Here is a 23560-nt window from a genome sequence, read left to right on the forward strand (position 1 = left end):
AAAGAGGCACAGGACTGTGTGGCCTGGACATTGGGGGAATCGGTGCTGGAGGCACTGGGGTTTGTGCACGTGATTATTGTAAATATTGTTGTAAATAAACAGTGTGTGGTGGAAACAGAGATGTCCGTCTGTCTGTGTCCGGGTCAAAGTTCACAAAAGCTAAAGCCAAGGGACAGAGCCTGGCCAAAAACAATAGCAAACTCAAGCAGAAGTTTACAGATGCAGCAAAGAGAACGATGAACGCCACAGTCATTTCCTTCATATCTAGTGTAAATGTAAAAACGTATCAGTTACGTTTAATGACGTAGTAAGTAATGCCTCCATAAGCATTCTTGCTTGTAATGGAGAAATAAAAGCATGACCCCAGTCGATTGGCCTTGTTTTAGTTCCTGATGCTAGTGGACAAGCAGCAAAACTGTCCCCATGGCCTACCCAACATACCTGAGCAGTGCTTAATGGAGGCCTACTGGTCTGGCTTGCAAAGCAGTCTGCTGTCAGAGAGGAGTTATTTTTGACAAGCATTGAAAATGTTAGATTCATAACAGTTCATTTTTAGCAAATTCATGTAACATTTCAACCGTATTCTCAGAATCTTACATGCCAAGACTCCAGCCATCTTGCTTTAGGACTGGGGTATGGAGACTCTGCTCACATCTACTGTAGACACTTGACGGCTCCTTCGATCTCCCGGCTCTACCTTGAGACCAAGTCTGAGAGTTTTGTGTTCTTGTTTAAGTAAGTCCGTCTGTCATTTTCTATCTTGCTTACTCCTGAACAGGGTGCTGTACATTTTCTGGTATAACCTGTGTACTTAGTGCTTTGCTCATCATTACTGAGCCGTGATTCTATCCTTTTGTTGCTGTATAGTCAAGCTGACACCTCCGACTGTCCGCAGGCCTGCTCGAGTTTTCGTCTTTGTTGCCCGCAGTTGTTTCTCATTCAGTCTGCCTTTCTTCTCTGCCCTTTCCTCTTTCTGGCCTGATATAATTAAACAAATTCAAATCCCTATTAAATATTGTAGTTTGCCACGTGTTGTGCTACGGATGTGGAAGTGAGTCAGATTTGCCGTTGGCATTGACTGGTATACACAACACTAAGAAGGTGAATCTCCTCTGCAATTTGACACTTTACATTTGTGGGTATGAAACTGTGACATTGTCATCTGAAATGGCAGTTATAAACAACACAACCCGCCCTGAGCTGAGCTGCTGTGCTGCTATGGAGGGCCTGGCCCGAGTCTGCCAATTGATTTGAGTAAGGCGTCTAAAGTGGGCCTCACCTGAAATTCAAAGTTGTAATAATTCTTCCTTGTATTACATAACAGCTTCCATGACACAAGTTGATATTTACTGGTGTGTTTCTAAGGTGTTCAAAATAAATCAAGCTGTGTGTATGTAACTTTGAAGTTTCATCTTCTTCTTTTGATTACATCTTTGCCTGAAGATGGGACCTGAGTTGCCTCGAAAGCTTGCATATTGTAATCTTTTTAGTTAGGCAATTAAAGGGGACTTTTTACTTGACTTCTCTTTCCTGGTAATGCTCATCTGGTTTGGCCTCCAGCTCGTGTTTTTATTAAACGGCATTGTTCCCAACAACAGTCCCCACGACATTTTGACTTTCTCATGTACCTTTTTCTCTTCTTTTTACTCTTCACACAGGTTGACATTCTGATGCACATCATCTTGCGGGGTTTGTGTGGATTGACAGTCTTGGAGGTCTGAGTCTCTCCACTGACTAATACAATATGCGTGGCTTTAATGTGGACCCCTTTCACATGGCTAGACTTTTTTTTTTTTATAATACTATTTCTTTTTGCTATCTTCAAAAATGTTTTCTGCATGCAACACCACATTTAACTCCTCCATCACCTGTGCATTTCACCGAATCGATTGGTCAGGTATTCTCAGACACGGTAAGGGGGTTCAGAAACCCAGACAACTGACAGCACTGGCACAAGGCAGGAAACGGCTCTGGACAGGGCACCAGTCCAACGCTACCCACACATATTGGGCCCCAGTTTGGAATGACTAGTCACGCTAACATGCATGTCTGTGGGGATGTGGGAAGAAAACCAGGGCACCCAAAGGAAGCCCCACACAGATACAAGGGTCTCCACACAGACAACTCGCAGGCACGGGACTCAGGCTGAGGAAGCTAGAGCTGTGAAAGAGCAGTGCTGTCCGCCAATACTAGACGGTGCCATCAGAGGGGACCTTTACAGATTATCTGTAAGCCTTACTAGCTCCTGTTTATAAAGGAGAGTCTGTAGTGCCGTTCACATCTTTTACAGTATCTAGACATCTACACAGTCATCGTACTGTATTGGTACTGTTTCAAGGTGACATGGTTTACTGTTTGGAGCAAGCAGAATATTTGTGTAATAATAATAATAGTAATAGAGCCTTCAATGAACCTAATAAAATTGATACAGAGTCTGTCCAGACACCCATGACATTGAACTGGAATATACTGGTTTAGAAAATGGGGCTTGTGTTCAAATCTTAGATACTGTAGATAGATAAGAAAGGCACTATGTAATAGATGGATAGAAAGATAAGAAAGGCACTATATAGTAGACAGATAGATAAATAAGAAAGGCACTATATAATAGATAGATAGATACATAGAGGGCAGCACGGTGGTGCAGTGGGTTCACTTCCTCCCTGTGTGGAGTTTGCATGTTCTCCCCGTGTCTGCGTGGGTTTCCTCCGAGTGCTCCGGTTTCCTCCCACAGTCAAAAGACATGCAGGTTAAGTGCACTGGTGATTCTAAATTGTCCCTAGTGTGTGCTTGATGTGTGCATGTGTGTGCCCTGTGGTGGGCTGGTGCCTGCCCGGGGTTTGTTTCCTGCCTTCTGCCCTGTGTTGGCTGGGATTGGTTCCAGCAGACCCCCGTCACCCTCTAGTTAGGATATAGCGGGTTGGATAATGGATGAATGGATGGATGGATAGTTAAGAAAGGCACTATATAATAGATAGATAGATAGATAAGAAAAGCACTATATAATAGACAGATAGATAAGAAAAGCACTATATAATAGACAGATAGATAGATAAGAAAGGCACTATACAATAGATAGATAGATAAGTAAAGCACTATATAATAGATAGATAGATAAGAAAGGCACTATATAATAGATAGATAGATTGTTGCAGGTCGGTATGAAGACTCTTACTGCAGAGTTCTGAACTGACTGGAGCTGCAATAAAAGATTAGGTGGGACATCTGCCAGTAGGAAGTTACAGAAGTCAGTGAGGGATACAATAAAGCATGGCCAAGCTGCTCAGTGTCAGAAAAGGAGAGAAATGTGCTAACATGGCATATGTTATGGAGTTGGATGTAAGAACATTTCTTGATTGATAGATAGATCTTTATTTGTCCCTGTGTCACTTCACACATTAAAGGAACAGTGTCCTAAGGAAAAAGAGTCTGCTCCGCTCTTTCTTATACAGTTCCCCTGTGTTCCGAGACCAGTCCAACCTGTCATTCATGTGGACCCCCAAGTACTTGTGACAGTGGACCACTATAGCCACTCTCTGAATAGTGACTAGACATAGAGACTGTTTGATGTGGTGAAAGTCAAACCAGTTCCTTGGTTTTGCTAATGTTAAGATGCAGACAAAGAGCCAAAAAAACAAAGTTCTCCACCCGACTCCTCTCTCTTCTGTCTCATCCTCCTTTATCAATACACTCCATAAGTGTGGGATCATCTGAGAATCTTACCCTGTCATTGTCTATGTGTAAATTTCTGGTATAGCTCAAAATCACACAGGGAATGCCTTAATGGGCTTTAATAGGCCATGTTTTTAAAAGACCCCATAGCCTTAACCCCCATTAGAAGAAGTCAAGAAAAAACTCTCAAAAAACCCTTGTAAGAAAAAATGTGAAAGGAATTTTGGGGGTAAAAGCAATTCAGAGAGAGACCCCCCTTTCCAGGCAGGTTCAGTGTGCAATGGTTGTCAAAAAAATGGGGTAAATACAACACACAAAACAGAACACAAGTCATCCTCGTCACGGAGCTAGATGGCTAATCTATCATGGCCACCTCAGAAACATAATACAATAGTACAGACTACTTTGTTTTTGCACAGAACTCCTTACAAAGTGCATAGCGGCAACTCTCAAATCAAAATGCAAGAATAGATGATACCATTCACTACACACAGTTATTTATCACATATGAGGATAGAGATTTGTTCAAATACAACAAAAATAAAGCAAAAACAAGTTAACATAAATGAAAAACAACACTATCTGTCCATCATCGAATTGTAGAACCACAGCCAGGCTGTAGAAGAGGAGTCAGACAAGCCGGACACAGCAGAGTCCTGGAGACCTCGGCCAACAAGCCGCCTCCTCCTCCCTATTGGCTGTTCTACGGCAGAGTCAGGGCTGGGCTGGCCAAACAGATGTATCCTCCTGGAGTAGTGAGGAGGAGGAGGAAGACGAGGAGGTTAGGAGCATGTGCTGATTACAGTGCGTTGCCACACCCACCACACGACACTGAGCTAGGCATCCATACCAGCAATCAAAAGGTTTTTGGTTCAAATCCCATAAACGTCAGAAGTGACCCTACTCTGTTGAGCCCAAGAGCAAGGCCCTTAACCTGCAATTGCTTTGTCCTGGGTATGATAACCATTTTTACAATAACCATTAACTGACAGAATTGTGAGTTTTCTTGCAACTTTAAAATTACCAGAAACCAGAAATGCATACCTACAGTTAATTACTTGTTCTCCTCACATCCGCATGTTTTTTTTCTGCAGTTTTTCTCGTTTCCTCTCACAGTTCACACACCGGTTAACTTAACCATCCAATTATTTTCTAAAGCGCGTACCCATTTCAGGGTTGTAGGAGCCTGGTGCCTATCTTGGCTGCATTAGATGACCCCAGACAGGATGTGAACCTGCTTTCATTTAATTGTCATTCACGTACCCACACTCTCCTCACACTGGGCCAGTGTTAGCCTAACATGCATTTGTTTGGAATGAGAGAGGAAAGCCAGAGTACCGTGAGAGTAGGCCTGGGGAGAATGTCTGAACAGGCAGTGCCCGGGTCTGGAATACAAACCCAGGAATCTGGAATGAGAGGCAACAACATTAACAACTGTGTCACGATGCCACCCTAGATGAGCTAATTGATAATTATAAATTATTCCTGTACAAGTTTGTGCTCTGGTGGACAGGTGTGCCATTCAAGGTTGTGTCCTACCTTGCATACCATGCCCCATGGGTAAGGCTCTTGTGCCCTGCAACTTTGAATTAGAATTAACTGGTCTGGAAAAGTTATGATGATTGATATAATTATGGATGAAGCAAATAAGTAAGAGTAAATTAAACATTTTTATACTGGGTGGCATGGTGGCACCACCTCCAAGTTTCAGATGCCTTACTGTGTCATATTTAATATCATTGATAGGCATCTGTGGATTTTCTTTTGCAGTTTAGATTCAGTGGTGATATTAGACTGCACTGTAATTAGAGTGATTGGTGCCCCATGCAACGCCAGGTCCTACCTTGTGCCAGATGATGCCAGGATAGGCTTTGACTCTCCACAGCCGATAATTCATTTTCCATACCTGCTTAATCCTGTATTGAAACAAAGAGTTTCGTGAACAGCCAAGCCAACAGCTTTAATGAGATTTTGCCGTGCTAAAGTAATGCATCTTTAGTCCGGCTTAAAATGTTGACACTGATCATTCCCCGGTTTTAAGGCCCCATAGCTAATGGCTCATCCTCCCACTTTAGGATTATTCATTCCTGGAATTAACGCAAGGCCATGCACTTGTGATTGCACTGCAGTCTCTGGAGTGAAGGTGTCAAGAAGCTGTTAGGCAAAGACCGGGTGTGGGGAGGATATCCATTAATGGCTTGATAGAGCATGACGAGAGCAGGATTTGGAAATCTGACTTAATTGGAAGCTGACTTAAGTCCAGGAGCTGCAAGGTCCTACTTCCTAGTTTTAATAATGATCATCCTGGAGGCAACAATTTAAATGAACTGCAAGCTAGAAATTGAACAATTCTATAATTCTGTCTGTGAAACATGGCAGTAGTCAATTCTACTAGAAACACATGTATGCAGTAGCTTAAAAAATGATTTTAATGACAGATCGGGGCATGTCACTCCTCATGAGAGATTCTGTACAAATACTGTAAGTGGCTTAGGCTGAAAGGCAGCAGTCTAAACAGAAGACGCAGTAACTCTGTTGTACAGTGTATGGCAGGAAGGGAATGGGCTGAACAGCGCTGCCATCTTTTCTGTTGCATGGTATCAAAAGCGCTGGACATGGTGCGCTCTCTGTTAATCGTGCTCTGCGCACTTTATTGCACATATTAAATGATCATCGATTGTTTTTAGTTTAAAGGCCGAATCTCAGAAACTCATAGAAAAGATGGGTCTGCTAGGCTACAACACTTCCCTATGCTACTGGGTCCTGGACTTCCTGACAGAGAGACCCCAGACAGTCCAATCTCCAGTAGCATCACACTGAGCACCAGTAACCCCAGGGCTGGGTACTGAGCCCACTCCCCTTCATTCTGCTTACTCAGAATTGTACGTCTGCATACAGCTCCAGCACCATCATTAAGTTTGAGGATGACTCAACGGTGGTGGGTCTCATTAGCAATGGAGATAGATTGGCTTACAGAATGGAGACACAATGCTTGGTGGACTGGTACAGGTGCAACAGTCTGCCTCTTAACGTGGACAAGACTGTTGACTTCAGGAAAGGCCCATGTTGTCCACACCCCACTGCACATCAGGGGCTCTGCAGTGCATTTGATGAAAAACAGCAGATTCCCTGATGTGCACCTGGCAGCTGACCTTAACTTGGCCAGTTAACACCACCTCCATAGCCGTGAACACACAGCAGCACCTGAGGAAGGAAAGACAATTTACCCCCTTTTCATGGGCACCATTGAGAGTGTTCTAACCAGCTGCATCACTGTCTGGTTTGGGAACTGCAGTGTCTCTGACCCGTAAAGTCCTACGCATTGCAGAGAAGTTCATTGGGTCATCTTGTAAAGCATTGCATCTGTAAAATTTCAGCATTGTGAAGGACCACTCCCACCCCTCCCATGGTCTCTTTGTCCCATTTCCATCTGGCAGAAGATACTATAGCATCTGAACCAACTTTGCAACAACTTCTAGCCCTGGGCCATCCGGACTCTGAACTCCGTGCTGCCCCCCTGTCCTTAGATCTGCCCCACTAGTGAATTTATATGCAGTACACTTGTTACACTTGTCACTACGATGCTTTTAATTATTAGTTTTACTGTGGTTAGTTATTATATTACTATTTCAGATTATTACTATCTATTCGCTTACTTGTTTATTTTAAAATATTTATTTATTTATATGAGTATAGTTCTTTACCTGTCCCATGTTTATTGCTTTGCACCCTAAGCCCACCATAACCTATTGTCTATGGGGGAAGAGTGAAAGCTTTAGATTCGTCAAAAATTGTGACCTCCGGTTTTTGACGGATCTCGGTGTTTTAGGGTCTCCTGATACCGAAAACATCAATATCTCAAAGATGGGTGTGTGTGTATCACACATTCAAAGTTTTTCGAGGATGCTCTAGAGCTAAAATGGCTGGATGGAAAAATACCAAACTCGAAACGTAAGCCTGATATGAGATGACGATAAGCTGATTAGTTTTTGAGTCAAATCGTGGAAGAGAAAAAGGCACTCTAGAGGAGCCCTCAAGTACCGCAATTATGCAATTAATTATGAATTCTTTGTGTCAATTGCTGTTGTAATAGCCGATGTTATGATCCGAAAGTTCAACATCAGGGCGGTAAATAATTACTGAAATGTTATAGTTTGGGTAACTTGGGTCCTAGGGCGCAAAGCCTACTGATGCTCATGTCCAAATTTTGTACCTGTTGCACTGTGGCCCTGGGGAACGTAATTTCGTGCCACTGTATGCTGCAGTATGGTGTAAGGATGGTATTACAAGAAAGCCAATTGACCTGACCAAACTTACCACCTATTGTCCACATTCTGAAACTCTCTTGGAATTAAGGAAGGCAATCTCACTTCACATCCTGGCACTGGAGGTAAATGACAATAAAACTGAACTTCACCCGTAGAGGAGCAGAAGAGAGAATTTGAGAGAGAGCAAGCACTCCATACCTAGACTGAGTGTTCTGGCCCAGTGGTTGTAACGGCTGTCATAGTCACCAGAATCAGGGTTTGAATTTACACCATCTGTGTGGAGTTGGCAAATTTTTCCCCATTTGTTTTCCAAATCATTTGTTTTTTTGCTCGCATCCCAGAAGCATGCGGGTCATGTTGATTGATGAGTAATTCGACAGGCCAGTATGAGTCCTCTGATGGACTGGCCTCCCATTCAGGGACTTGTTCCTGCTTTGCACCCAGTCTTTGTAGGGTACGGTTTGGCTCCCTGCAACTTTAAAGTTGGATTAGTTCAATAAACAGAATGATTTTCCATTTCTTACGCAACACCACTGATTGTAGTGACTGCTTTCAGTTGACCCCAGTGCTTCATCTGTGCCCAAATAAGATGTGGGCTCCTAGGTCTGAATAAGGAGGCTCGCTTCTTAAACTGAATTCACTTTGTATGTAATTTAGTAATTTAAAAATTTCAGCATGAGCCAACGAAAATAAAAACGTGCTTTACTGACCAAAAATCCTACGTGAATGGCTGCTTGTCAAATCGGAAATGAGAGAGGGAGAAAACGGCGTCTACCGACGCCCACCACTGTTGTGAGCAGTGTCCGCAGTTATCAAGTCGTGCTGTCTCTGAAAAGCTGTGTGATGTTTTTTTATAATTAGTACTTTAGCTTGACATGCTTGCAAGCATGTCAGAAAACAGTAATTACGCCTTCACAGCTTCAGCTGAGGAAATACTTCATGGGCTTATTCTGAACCAAACGAGATCTGAAGATTTGAAGACTCTCTGTATAACTTGGATAACATGTAAGTACTTCAAAGATCAGAGGCCACTTTAATGAACAGCTCCTATCGCCTGTACGGTATCTACCCGACTGAGATCAAGTTCTGCACTTTAATTCATTCTTGGTGATCCCGGTGCCACAGAGTGTGGACTTGTGCCATGTTGGTCGGACACACAACTAAGTATTTTATTTTCCTCTCTACATATGACAATACTACTCTACTACTGCTACTAGTGGTCAAAATTTGATCAAAATATTATTTTTATTATTTTCTCATAGTTCAGTCTCAGTAGTTTCCTTCTATTTACTCACTAGGTTCACTGCCATTTGAAGGTGCCAATCACTCCTTTAGACACATGGTATCTTACCAACATGGCTTCTGAGGGATTTTCGGTAATTTTGTGTTTTTCCTCCTAAATTCTCTGTTTCAGAGTATCCAAAATGTGGTCAAATTTCCTTATTTTACCGCCTGTTTAACAAGGTATTGAACACTAGTGGTAGCTTTTAAAAGGGCTTTAAATCAGCTTACTCACTGTTTATGCGAGATGTTCGCATTCTCCCAAAGTCTGCACATTTTCTTGTACTGGTATTCTGGTCACAGCTCACTGTAGACTTTAAATTGGCCCCCTGTGAATAAAAGCCCGTCGTATTCTGAGAGACTCAAAGAATTCAACTTCTTTAGCCTTGAGCAGAGAAGGCAGTGTGGAGGCCTTACCCGGGCCTTCCCAGTTCTCCAAGGCAGCTATCGGATGTATCCAGCAGCATTCTTTAGTTAATCACGTACCTGAGGACTCCATTGTGCATCTGTAGGTTTGACTCTTACGTCCTGATGTCGTCTGTGTGGAAGTTGCTCATTGCCCCCTTATGCTTGTTTCTTCTTTCGTATCCTATAGATATGCTGGCTATTTAAGATGGCAACCAGGGAGCGCATCTTCACAAAAAGTGTTATGAGAATCTTGAACAAACTACTGAGTCATGTAGCTGAGATGACAACCATGACAACTTCTAAGGTATCTGGAGGAGATTTTGGGACAACTAAACTAACTAGCTAAGCTAAGAAAATTGATGGACTGACAGGATGGCTTTTGTTTGTCTAAAACTGTATGTGTATGATGTGTTTGAGTGTGCCCTGTCAGGAACGTGTGGCCCCCCCAGCTTACAGCTGGATTTTCACTGTTACACTGGGAACAGACTGCTGGGGAAGACGCTCCTGTTAATGAGGGCTGATAATACCACAGCGTCCTCCATAATGGACGACCCAACTGGAGCAGCTTAAGAACCTTTTACACCTCAGATTTTGGTGTCAATACTGAATCATGTCATCTGCAGACATTTTCACAGGACACAGCCATACTTGGGTGTATCAGCGATGGACAGGAGAATGAATACACGACACCAGTGGAGGACTTTGTTGAATGGTGTAAACTGAAGCACCTGCAGCTCAGCATCAGTAAGACAAAGGACATAATCGTAGTCCACTCTGCCCCCGGTTCTTATTGATGGTGAAGATGTGGAGGTGGTGAGGACATTCAAGGACCTCGGGGTACATCTGAACAGCAGGTTTGAGCACCAACACAGAGGGTCAGCATCGCCCTCATTTCCTGAGGAGGCTGAGATCGTTTGGTCAATGCAGGCCACTCTTACATGTTTTCTACCAGTCTGTAGTGGCCAGTCTGTTTTCTCCATGTAGTAGTGTGCTGGGAAAATGGCATTAGTGCAGGTGATCCCAACAGACTAAACCAATGGATTAAAAAGGCTGCTTCAATCTTAGGAGTTTGGCTGGACACGATAGGAGAATCGTTACAACAGAGGGCACTCAGCCAGCTGCTGACTATCCTGGGCAATGACTGCCACCCTCTGTACGAGGCTTTGGCGAAACAGGAGAGCACATTCACTCACAGACTACCCTCAGCCATCAACCTCCAGACCCCTCAGCTGAGGTAGTCTTATTTCTCATCTGCTGAATGGGGAACAGAGCTGCTGTAGCAAACATCTTAGCAGACAGCGACATACTGTGCCAAGGACTGGCATCCTGTACTGTGAAACTGTAACTGATAAGCAATTCAAATCGCTTTACACTTATTATATACCTACACTTTACTAACTTACTTACTTATAGATCATTCTTACTATATGTGTAGTTGTACCTTGTTAACACACTTAAGATTATTACTGTAAAATTCTTGGCTTCGCTCGCCAACCCCCCCGACCTGTGCTACGCACCAGTCACTTCACGTCTCTGCCACTTGCGTTGTGCTGAACGCACCCCAAGGACAATCCCCTCTTAAACGCTGATACAATGGGAAACAAATACAGTTTTTTTTGTTTTTTTTTTGCTCAGTCAGCTGCTGGCTTGCTTTTGCTGCTGCCGTGCCACATGATCTGCACCTTGCATGGCGCTTTAAACATTCAAACAGCTGTCCTACTCTTTATCTATTATACCACCCCATGCGTGGTTAAATCTCTTGGCACAAATTCTTGTCTTGCGGGACGTGAGTTCTTGATATTTTTTAGTTTGTAATTTAAAAACGGAATAAGAATCTGAAAATCTAACAACATCACAATAAAGTTCAATAAATTATGAAAAGAATGATACCAAACATATATATGTAGGTTTTAAAATAAGCCAGATATAAAGCATGACAAAAAACGTCACATATAAATGTTGCACAAAATCGTTGCACTTTTAGGCTTAGGATTTTATTTATAGAGAGTAGATTTGTGCCTTTGTTGTCTGCCCGTAATTTCCATTGGGATTAATAAAGTATCTATCTATCTATCTATCATACAGTGCCTTTCACATCTATCTATCTATCTATCTATCTATCATATAGTGCCTTTCACATCTATCTATCTATCTATCATACAGTGCCTTTCACATCTATCTATCTATCTATCATACAGTGCCTTTCACATCTATCTATCTATCTATCTATCTATCTATCTATCTATCTATCTATTATATAGTGCCTTTCATATCTATCTATCTATCTATCTATCTATCTATCCTATAGTGCCTTTCATATCTATCTATCTATCTATCTATCTATCTATCTATCTATCTATCCTATAGTGCCTTTCACATCTATCTATCTATCTATCTATCTATTATATAGTGCCTTACATTTCTATCTATCTATCTATCTATCTATCTATCTATCTATCTATCTATCTATCTATCTATCTATCTATCTATCCTATAGTGCCTTTCATATCTATCTATCTATCTATCTATCTATCTATCTATCTATCTATCTATCTATCTATCATTTAATCATCGATATTAAAAAACAAAGACTCTGTTCCTGCCAGGATGAGTCAGCCATTTTAGTTTCAGCTGTCCTGTTTCATATTCACAGTTGACAGAGTGAAGCACAGCTTAGTACGGTTAGATCATCAGGACAGAAAATCAGAAGTAGTCGCTAACATACGAGTCAATAGATTTGTCACTTCTCATACTAGCAGCTGTGTATTGATGGGGGTCCTGTTAATAACTACAAAGTGTTCTTGCACAGTTTGTAATTAAAAAAGCAAACATTTGAATGCTTGAATATGATAGCCATGGTAAGAAGCAGGGTGTGTTTGTAACTTGCTGTATGTAACGTGTGTTATTTTGGCTGACATTGGCTACATTAAGCTTATTGTTTTTTAACACTTACTGTTATTCCAGTATTGTTGTAAAGCCAACAAACTATAAAAGGTTTAAGAGTATTAATAAAGCACTGTGATCAAATGTTTTAATACGCTCGTATTTCATAAAGGGGGTCAAACTTTTTTCACTTTGAGCCGTTCATCGAACAGCCTAATTTATCTTATTGGAATGTTTGCACGGCGTTTTGGCAACATTTTAAAAATGCTGCTGATGTTCAATTCAATAACATCTTCTCACTAAAATGCTGAGCCTTCAAGCACTTGCTCTTAAATGGTGTCCTAAATGGTACCACAAGGGCTAATCTTACACGCACTGCATTTTATACAGGGTGGGTGGCAGGGTGTGTATGTGTTTTGTTCTACATGAAACATGACATGAAATGGTTGATCACAGGGAGAGTTGCACATAAATGTTAAAATCCAGTTCTGTCCCGTGCTAACCCTTCCAGCGGTGGTCCGTCTGCTCGTTTCTGACTCCAGTACAGTTGCAGTTTTTAGGTCTGCAGTGTGTAACACTTGGAGAAATGAGAACTTCCTGACCTTACAGAGTCCTAGAGAGGATGACAGAGTTCCCACTCTGAGTGGCCGTGTGTGTGCTGGTGACCCTTTAGTAATGGCTGACAGAAATGTTGATTTTGTAAAGTTTGAATTGGGGGTTGCAGCCGGAGCAGGCATCAGGTGTCCTGTTAAGACGGAGTGTTTCTGTAATTGGCATTTAATGATTTGATAGAAAGGTGACGGCACCATCAGCCACTGTCATTGCCACCTGAGGTTCTCCTCCCTATCACACTTTGGGGATTTCGTCTTGGCTGTAAATGAATAACTTATTTTCTGTTCGATGTCTGGTTCATTTTATTACCTCTCCTAAACATTTTTACTAAAAGCAGACATTTTTCCTCCTTTTCTAAGCACTGATTTGTACGCTGTTGACTTTAGCATGCACAATGAAGCTTACAAGGCGTAAGAAATTCTGAGACATGACCATACCTGTATGTGTGGTGTAATGGCAAAGACGCCAGACCTTAGTGCTCACCTCTTGTGACCCTAAACGAATCACCTAACCTGTTTTTGTCCTGGCTGGTTTACAAATTTCAGTAAACAATTCTAGTGGACCTTAATCTTATAAGTTAACAAATGTAGTACCAACATAATAAATACTAATGACCTGAGTAAACCATAAAACTTCAGGGTGACATATTTAACCAGCTTATGACAGATGTGTTCTGGGATGTTTCAGGTAAGACAGACAGACATTTTCAGGTAAAGTAGTTATGGTGCCGGAGTGATTAACAGGTGCAAGTAAGAATTTCACTGGACCCTGCATATGTGACAGGCCCTATACGTTTTGTGGTCATCCGAGGTAGGAACAGCTCGATAACTGTGATAAATGTTGGGGTGCCCACCTGGCTTTCCCCGTTTACTTACAAAATGAAAACGGTGCTCGATGATGCAAATACAAACAGAAATGTCACCCTCTGGCATTCTAACAGGAAACTTCTGCCTATCAAGGCTTCCGTCACCAAGAGACGCCCCGCCCACCTCTGGGTGGTTGGCCTTTTATGCTCTGGGGCCTGGAAGGGGCGGAGTCAGTTGCCTTGGCTGTGCAGTTTCTCAGTACTTTGGAGGCAAAGGAAATATGGCACAGTTAGTGGCAGCACCCCCTCTCAGCCAGCAGTGGTATTACATACCTGGGAATAACCAGGAAGATGGCGGCCATCTGATGTGCATGCTCGAGAATTACTTACTTTTTTGGCTGACGCCTTTATCCAAGGCGACTTACAACATTTATGATACAATGGGTTACATTTCTTTTTGGTTTTCCACTTGGACCACAGGCAGGTCAAGTGACTTGCCCAGGGTCACACAGTGTCACTAGCGGGATTTGAGCCCAAAGGCTTAACCACTGCACCACAATGCCTGCTGCCATATCTCTCTATTATATAAAAAAAATCCAGAGATGAGACTTTTTACAAGAGAGATGTTTTTCAAGTCCCACGAGACGAAACTTTTGACACGAGATTTTTTTTTGTCACGCCCTCCTCCCAACTATATTCAACCACGCCCACAGTCCACTCCGATCTCATTCGTGTGAATGCCTTTGACAGACACAGTTCCTGTTCACTCAGCTCTTCTAAATTTTAACATTTTCCTCACTTTAAGTTCCCAATTAAAGAAGACGTATTATGTCAAAATGTTATTGATGAATTTCATCCCGAAGGGTTATCAACAAAAGTAATGAGTACACAGGCAATCCGTTAACACCATCTGGTCTTCCACCGGTCAAATTACTGTTGAAAGAAGGATGTATCCAAGAAAGGAAATGTAGTGCATCTTCCTTGGATAACATTAGACACCAAAGGAGATCTTGATATGCCATTCGTATTAAAACGTTAACAGTTTCCCGTTAGAATAGCTTTTGCAAAGACAATTAACAAATCACAGGGAGAAACATTCGAAAAAATCGGTTTATTTATTAGAGAGAAAGAAACGAAATTCTCTCACGGGCAATTATATGTTGCGTTGTGAAGATGTAAGTCCAAACGCAGAATCAAAATTCAATGCGATATTTGCGAAGATTTAATTCAAAAAATTGATTTTAATGAAGTTTTCCAGTATAAGTGTAAGTTTAAAAAATATTTGCGTGTTAATTTCAAAGCCAAAGAATGAAATCATATAACGCAATGAATAACTCTAATGCAACATGAAACATAGTTTACTTTCAAATTATTACATTTTACTCTTTTTACTATGGTTAATTATGAGCTGTAATGTAAAATAGTTTAAATTGTAAATCCACATCCCCATACGCGAGCGGCACAGCCGTGAAGTGGCTAGTATGTAGCGCTGGCCTGGGGGTTGGTGAGCGAAGCGAGCAGGGGGCAAAGCCCCCTAGTCTTATATATAAACGTGTACGTGTGGAAGTGTGTGTGTCTGTCCAGCCTGGAAGTGAGAGATGGAGTCAGGCTAGGAGTTCCACCTCCGAGGATACACAAGTGAGACCAACATATCGGCAAAACAAAACATCCGAAGAGAGAGTCACTCGCTTATCCGTTATTACAGAAGTGAGGTGAACACATTGGCAAAAAGAAACCTTCTGAAGAAAGACAAAGTCGCTTAGCCTCTAATGCACAAACGATGCAAGCACATCAGCAAAATCGAATCCTCCAAGGAGAGAGACGCCCAGAGTAGTTCCTTTCAATTACCTGACATCTCTACATTTCAATTTTTTTTTCTGTAGTTTTTTCAATAGTTTCTAGGACTCCGGGCTTTTTACAGCACAGGCTTACACAGCTAGTTTACTATATAATGTGCACTGAGATCCCAGGTGTCACGGTGCCTGCATTTGTTTCATAGAGAAGCCTGTCATCTGCCACTGGCCTCCCTATTAGTGGCAGACTGTATGTGACATTTTTCGAAAAGGGGTGGCTATTGGAACAACTTGCCTAATAGCTAATCACATGAGCCTGATCGACTGAATGTCACAATCCTTACGATGGTGTTAAAAATGTAATTGTGCCGAGTTCTTAGGTGGTTTTCTGCTCTGTAGTGAGTGCTGACATCTGACTTCATTTAGACGAAGTCTTTGGTCGGTAAGCATGGTTATACACACTGTACAGTAGTCTGAAGAGTTGCCATTTTTTGCACATCGATTTTCTGAATGTGCTTCTTATTTATTAGCAGGACTGGTGGACTGAAGGGCCTGACGTGACTTAGAATTGGGTGGCATTCTGGTGTTGTACTGTCATTTGAGTTGAGCCTCCTGGGTCTGAACCCTATGGCCGCTTACTTTCTTTTTGGACATTTTTTCCACAACTGTGCAGGTCCTCATTTTTCTTCCTACATCCCAATCACTTGCAGGTTAAGTTAATCGGAGCCTCTAAGCTGGACATCTAGGTGTGTGTGTGTGAGACCTTTGATACAGTGGCACATTATCGAGGGTCTGTCTTTGCCCTGATTTACATTAAGAGGTTTTTAGAATTTTATGGTTTTTGTTTTTAGATTTTTGGAAGAAACCAAAGTATCTGGAGAACTGGTGCAATGATAGAGAAAGTACGTGCAAACTCCACACAGACCCAGACTGGAGCCCGGTTTTCTGTACTGGTCCACTTCATTTGTCACTGCTTGCTTTGCTCGCCAACCTCCCTGCCTGCGCTATGCGCCAGCAACTTCGCGTGTCTGTCGCTCACATATGTGGATTTCACTTTCAACAAACAACAAAACTTTTAATTCTCATGGATAAGCTTCTTCATTGGGAAGAAAGACTACATTTCCCTGATGGCAACACGAATAAGACGACCTACAAGTCTCTGACTTAAAGTTTCAAGCCAAACAATATCCACATACTTCAGTCATATCACCTACTGTATGTCCATATATTCAATCTCTTTCCACTTTTACCTTTTCATCAATATCGCAATGAATTTTGATCCCCTGTTTGGAATTTTATTGTGACAATGCAATGTATAACTGCCTGTGAGTGAATATCGTTTCTTTCTCTCTGACAATAGCATTCACACAAATGAGAAATGATTGAACCATGTGCGTGCTTATGTGGGCAGGACTTTTGTAAATCTCTTTATATAAAGTCTTGTCTCGCGGGTCTTGAAATTTTCTCACACAGGCTTTCACTTTCACCAAACAACACATTTTTTAACTCTCGCTGATGCGCCTCTTCATTAGGAAAAAACACAACTTTTCCCCGATAGCAACATGATCTGCAAGTCTCCAACTTAAAGTCTAAATCCGAACAATATGTTATCTCTTTTCACTGTTCCGTTGTTTCACTGAGTAATAATTTCCATTTGTTTGCACTAATTCGATCTTTACTATCATTTTTTCAGACTTTAGAATTTTCATACTTCCATTATCTCTAACCTGCTCTGCATGCGTATCGTTTCAAGGTTTTTGAATTCTTTACAACATTCTACTTTGTCATCTACTCTTTTTCTTTTATTTCTGGCCCTGGGCATGGTTAAATCTCCTGCCACAAAGTCTCATCTCTTCTCCCAAGATTTTTTTATTATAATAGAGAGACAAGATATTATAATTATTTACATTTATGTAGCGCTTTTCTTACTAGTGCTTTGGTGAGTGGGGAGCCACTTCAATTCCCACTAATGTGTAGCCTCCACCTGGATGATGTAACAGCAGCCATTTTTGTGTCAGTACGCTCACCACACATGAGCTGTTGGGTGCTGAAAGAGAAAACCAGTTAGACACAGGAGATGATCAGGGGGCCAGAATGACTAGGCCATGGTGGGCAGTTTAGTGTGGACACCCTGCTTTTTACAAAGGGATCTTTTATGACCCCCAGAGAGTCAGGAACCTCAGTTTTACCTCTCATCTGAGGGATGGTGCCATTTTTACAGCACTGTGTCCCCGTCACTGCACTGGGGCATTGGGATCCACATTGAGACCCTAACCCTAAACCTGCTGGCCTCACCAACACCTCTTCCAGCAGCCACCCCAGCTTTTCCTAGATGGTCTTCCACCCAAGTCCTGGCTGGGCTCAAACATGCTTTGCTTCAGGTGGGTGACCTCTTCTGAAGTTTTCTGGCTGCTGGTTTGTTCATTTTATTGAATTGCACGCCTTGGACTGTTACAGAGTGAAGTAATTATTGCCAGCGTGTTACATCATTCAGCTGAAGAACATAATAAACAACCTGCACGCAGTTGGGTTTGCCATGTTGACTGAGCAAAGCCGCTGCTCTTAAATCCAGAGGTTTCATTAACACCACCTCCATTTATTAAACCAGTTCTGAGATTTTCAGTTATTTTGATTGATTGATTGATTTTTTTTTTCTTTGTTCGAACTGTTGGATCTTGCATTGCACTTCTCAGGCAATTCTATGCACAAATTCGGTTAGTGTCCGACTTTAATTTTATGGCCAAAATAATAATCCTTCCAGAAAGCGTGACCTCCACTTTGTTATCTAAATTATAGCCTTGACACAGAATGCTGTTCTGATGATATCAGATGTGTGCCGGTTTGACTGGCATTTTTTGAATGTGAGTGCAAAGGTACTCATTATTGGGTGTTGTAAAAAAAAAAAAAAGTTAAGGACAAGTTTCAGCTCGGGACAGTAATATCGGGCTTGTTGGTTGGTTTTCTTATTGTATAGCAAGTGTACATTATCAATCTTTTTGATTAAGTAACTGTGTTGTTTAGCAAATGATATCCATGAATGAGAGCCCGGTGGTGCAGAAGTCAGCCCTGCCGTTGCCTCACACTTGTCCTGGTGTCTGTATAAACACAGGGATCTCCAGTCTCTGTATTACATCTCGCATGAAGAAGGGGCCCAAGTTGCCTTAAAAGCTTGCATATTGTAATCTTCACATTTGTAGTTAGACAATAAAAGGGTCATCTTTCTTAACTACTCACTAAGATGTTTCTTCAAATTCTGACCTGTGAACTTATGGAGCAGTGTGCACATAATGCGCTGCCAGCCTAGGGTTCATCTCCCACATACTGAAAAGGTTAACTTTTTATTTAATTATTAACATTTAGTGGGGCAGGAGTGGCAAGGAGACCAGGGTTCATGTCCTCAATGTGTGGAGTTCTCCCCGTGTCTGTATAGGTTTCCTCCGGGTCCTCTGGTCTCCTACCATAGTCCAGAGACATGCAGGTTGGGTGGATTGGTGATACTGAATTGGCCTGGGTGTGTGTGTTGCAGGTTGTGTGTTTTCGCCATGTGATGGACTGTTGCCCTGTTCAGGGTTTGTTCCTGCCTGGTGCCCTATGCTGGCTGGGATGGGCTCCAGCACTCCCTGTTCAGGACAAAGCAGGTTAGAAAATGACTGACTGAACGTATTTAACGCATTCTGTTCCTCCACATGATCTTGCCTCACATATAAAAGGCACCGCAATATAATTAGTGGTATATAACAAAATGAACAAATCAGATTTCCATTTAGTCCCTTCTAATGCTGATGACCAGTTTTGATCGAGTATGTTATAAAACATCGACATCTCGGACTATACAGGGGGTGGTGGCCGCTGCTTCTGCTATAATTGCTAAGCCATGTGTCTGTGGTCTCCTAGCAGGACAGTCTCAATTAGGCAAAGTAAGGCAATTAAACAAAAAAAAAAAAAAAATAAAGAAAACAAGAAAATGAACAATTGTTTCACTGAGGTCTTAAAGGGGATGAAAACGCTTAAAATGCAGTGCATAGACATGCAGGTCAGGTGGATTGGGGATGCTAAATTAGCCTGTGTGTGTGTGTGTGTGTGCGCTGACCCTCCCTGCCCAGGAATTCACTCCTGCTTTCTGCCCTATGCTAGTTAGGATAGGCTCCAGCAGAGCCCCCACAACCCTGGTCTAACCCTAACCCACCTAAACAAAGCACCGTGATGTCCCTACATTGATGGATTAAAGGCCAGAAGTCCACATGACCGTCATCATCAAGTCCTTCCATGAGAACCCTGAATACAATGAGGACTGATCATTTTTGTTAGGTGGAATGCCTAGAGGGGGCTGGGTGGTCTCGTGGTCTCTGAACCCCTGCAGATTTTATTTTTTCTCCCTGGCCATTGGACCTTACTCTTATTCAATGTTAATTAGTCTCCTCTTATTTTAATTCTTACTTTGTCTTTTTTTTCTCTTTCTTCATCATGTAAAGCACTTTGAGCTACATTATTTGTATGAAAATGTGCTATCGAAATAAATGTTGTTGTTGTTGAACACACATGCAAGAAGCACAAAACAGCAGAATGTGAAAGCGCCTGTGACCCAGCTAAAGATAAGAGAGCAGTCACAGTGAGGCATTCTAAAGACGCACTGCCGTAGGTGTAAGGAAGCCTCACTCGCATTTCTTGACACACTTCTGTTGTATAAAGCGTTGGATTAAAGTACTCGGTTAATGTCAGCATGCCATGGAGGGGATCATGGGGGCCATCTGGGCACATCATCAGGAGAAGAGTGTGTGGCACCAGAGGATTTTGCCGACTATCGCTGTTAGATGTTGGTTTTCTGGCTGTGTCCGCTTGATTTTGAGGAAATGTCTGATGGTTGGATAGCTCAATGAATTGCAGTCAGACAGCACGTAGATGTTCACCATTGTGATGGACAGACAGCCCGGGAGCGAGCAATAGGGTGTGTTAGCTCTACGTTTTATTATCTTAAGCATTACTTATAGTTAGACCAATAAATAATGCAACTGTCCTATACAGCCCTTCTTACTCCATTCTGCCAGGTCATTGGCCATCAGCTCAGTCTCGTTCTTTTTCTTGTTCTCTTTTATTTGCAGGGGGTCTTGTCTCTCAGCTCATATAGCATCTAATTTTCTAAGTAAAAGCTAAAATAGCCATATTTATGTGCATAGCAGGGCTTCATCTATGTGTTAATATACACGTATGTAACAAACACTGATACGCCTGCATAACCAATCGATTATTATGTTTTGACTCCTTTTGCTACTCACTACAATGGCCCCTTCATGGCTGACTCCTGCCTTGCACTTTAATTATACAAATCTCTGAGCCTCCAGCATCCTTGTAATTAAATATGCAGGTTGGGGAATAGAATGAATGAATATACTTGAAGGAATAACTTTACTTTTTTAGAAGAGACTCATTCCTGGCTTTCCTTATTCCACCTACTTTTGCCTGCATAAGAAATCTGAAACACGGAGGCTCTTTCTAAGGAGAGTATCAGAGGCAAACGATGGGGTCTTCACTATCATTTATGAATTGCTGTTTTGTTAATCTTCACAAGTGTGTTTATGTAAGTAAATGTAAGATTTTTGTATTTTACCATTATCACTTTATAATCTCTTTTTATATAAACCAACGTCTGTATGTCTGTCTGTTTTTTCACGAGAGAACTACTTAACAGATTTAGATTGGCTTTTTTCTATAATTTGCTTGAACATTCCAGTTGATTTTGCGACTTCTCTCATCGAACTAAGAATTATAGCTCGCTTGCAGGAGTGATATATGCACACTAATCCGAGACAGAGGCCGCGGGCCTTGGGGAAAGGAAAGTGGGAAGTATCATAGTTTGCTTGTAGTACTGATTTATTCGCACTAATCTGAAACAGAGGCCCCGGGCCGAGGGGAAAGGGAAGTGGGAAGTATCATAGTTTGCCTGTAGTACCGATTTATTCGCACTAATCCGAGACAGAGGCCCCTGGCCGAGGGGAAAGGGAAGTGGGAAGTATCATAGTTTGCCTGTAGTACCTATTTATTCGCACTAATCCGAGACAGAGGCCCCGGGCCGAGGGGAAAGGGAAGTGGGAAGTATCATAGTTTGCCTGTAGTACCGATTTATTCGCACTAATCCGAGACAGAGGCCCCGGGCCGAGGGGAAAGGGAAGTGGGAAGTATCATAGTTTTCTTGTAGTACCGATTTATTCGCACTAATCTGAGACAGAGGCCCCGGGCCGAGGGGAAAGGGAAGTGGGAAGTATCATAGTTTTCTTGTAGTACCGATTTATTCGCACTAATCTGAGACAGAGGCCCCGGGCCGAGGGGAAAGGGAAGTGGGAAGTATCATAGTTTGCTTGTAGTACCAATTTATTGGTGCTAATACGAGACAGACGCGGCAGGCCGAGGGGAGGGGCTGGGGCTCTCCTCACTCACACTCCAGCCTTTGGGTGAATCTTACATCTGCTTAGTTAGCGAGCGAGAGAACTATTTAACGGATTTAGATCAGATTTTTTTCTAGAATTTGCTTGAACATTCTGGTTGATTTTGTGATTTCTGTCATCGCACTAAGAATCATAGCTCACTTACAGGAGTGACATATTCACACTAATCCGAGACAGAGGCCGCGGGCTTAGAGGAAAGGGAAGTGTGACGTCAGGAGTGGGGAGCCGGGCAGGGCAGGGTCCTCCTCACTGTCCTGTTTCACTACTTCGCGGGTGGAACTGCGGAGCTGGCTAGTAGTAACTAAGTCTAGGCGCTCGGAGCTTGTACTCAATGAAGAGAGACAAAAGGGAGCAAACTGCATGTACCTGCTTTGAATTTGGCAAACTACTGGCCTAAAAACACACTTTATGGCAGTAAACCAATACAAGCTGCTGGAACATCTTCTTTAAATGTTTTTCTCGAACTTAATAATAATTCTTTACATTTATCTAACACTTTTCTTACTACTCAAAGTGTTCCAGTGAGTGGGGAGGCACTTCAATCACAGCTAATGTGTAGCATCCACCAGGATAATGTGACGGTAGCCATTTTTGGGCCAGTATGCCACCACACATTATCTGTTAGGTGGTGAATTGTTGAGATAGCCAATTAAAGACAGGGGATGATTAGGGGGACAGAATGACTAGGCCATGGTGGGCACTTTAGCCTGAACATAAGGATACACCCTGCTCTTTACAAAGGATACCCAAGGATCATTTATAGCCGCAGAGAGTCAGGATCTCAGCTTTACGTCTCCTCCAAAGGATGGCACCATTTTTACAGCACAGCGTCCCCGTCACTGCACTGTGGCATTGGGATCCACATTCAGACCACAGGGTAAGTCAAGGATTGCCTCACCTCTTCCAGGAGTCACCCAAGCTTTTCCTAGATAGTCTCCCGTCCAAGTCCTGGCCGGGCCCAAACACACTTAGCTTCAGGTGGGTGACCTCTTCTGAAGTGCGGGTGCTATGGCCGCTGACCTTCTTCACCAAGTCCTACATCTAGAGATCTAAGCACTCCAAGGAAGTCCAGAAGGAACGCATATGTTTTACTCTTCATCAGTTATACATAATATCAGAAGCAGGTCAGAATATCTTTATTGTTATTGTAACAAATACAATGAAATTAGGTGCAGTACCTGCAGTGTCAAAAAATAAATTAAAATATTTTACTTTTGATGCATCTTTGGTGTCTTTCTGCTGTAACAAAACACACAAAAACAAGATTAAAGGTTTGGGGACCGTCCCCGTTTAGTAGAATTGACTGACACAACAGACTTGAGTCCAGAATGGAACTGGGTAATACAGAAATTATGAAACAGCAGGAAGTGATGTAACAAGAAAGTGGCCTTCGGGGAT

At 42.3% G+C, this 23560-nt stretch overlaps 1 protein-coding gene across 4 annotated transcripts in view; it reads left to right on the forward strand.

Annotated features, from left to right (window-relative positions):
• The window catches only part of ttll10 (tubulin tyrosine ligase-like family, member 10), a 327871-nt gene that overhangs the window by 117361 nt on the left and 186950 nt on the right, over positions 1–23560 (forward strand). For 2 of the 4 annotated variants that reach the window (XM_039755585.1, XM_039755588.1), the window contains one exon: positions 9817–9933. The exons of the other annotated variants lie outside the window; for them this stretch is intronic. In XM_039755585.1, coding sequence (XP_039611519.1) covers positions 9817–9933 — 117 coding nt within the window. The remainder of the gene's footprint in view (positions 1–9816; positions 9934–23560) is intronic. 4 annotated transcript variants of the gene reach the window in all.

The sequence above is a fragment of the Polypterus senegalus genome, chromosome 6, assembly GCF_016835505.1.
Source record: "Polypterus senegalus isolate Bchr_013 chromosome 6, ASM1683550v1, whole genome shotgun sequence".
Lineage (NCBI taxonomy): Eukaryota > Metazoa > Chordata > Cladistia > Polypteriformes > Polypteridae > Polypterus > Polypterus senegalus.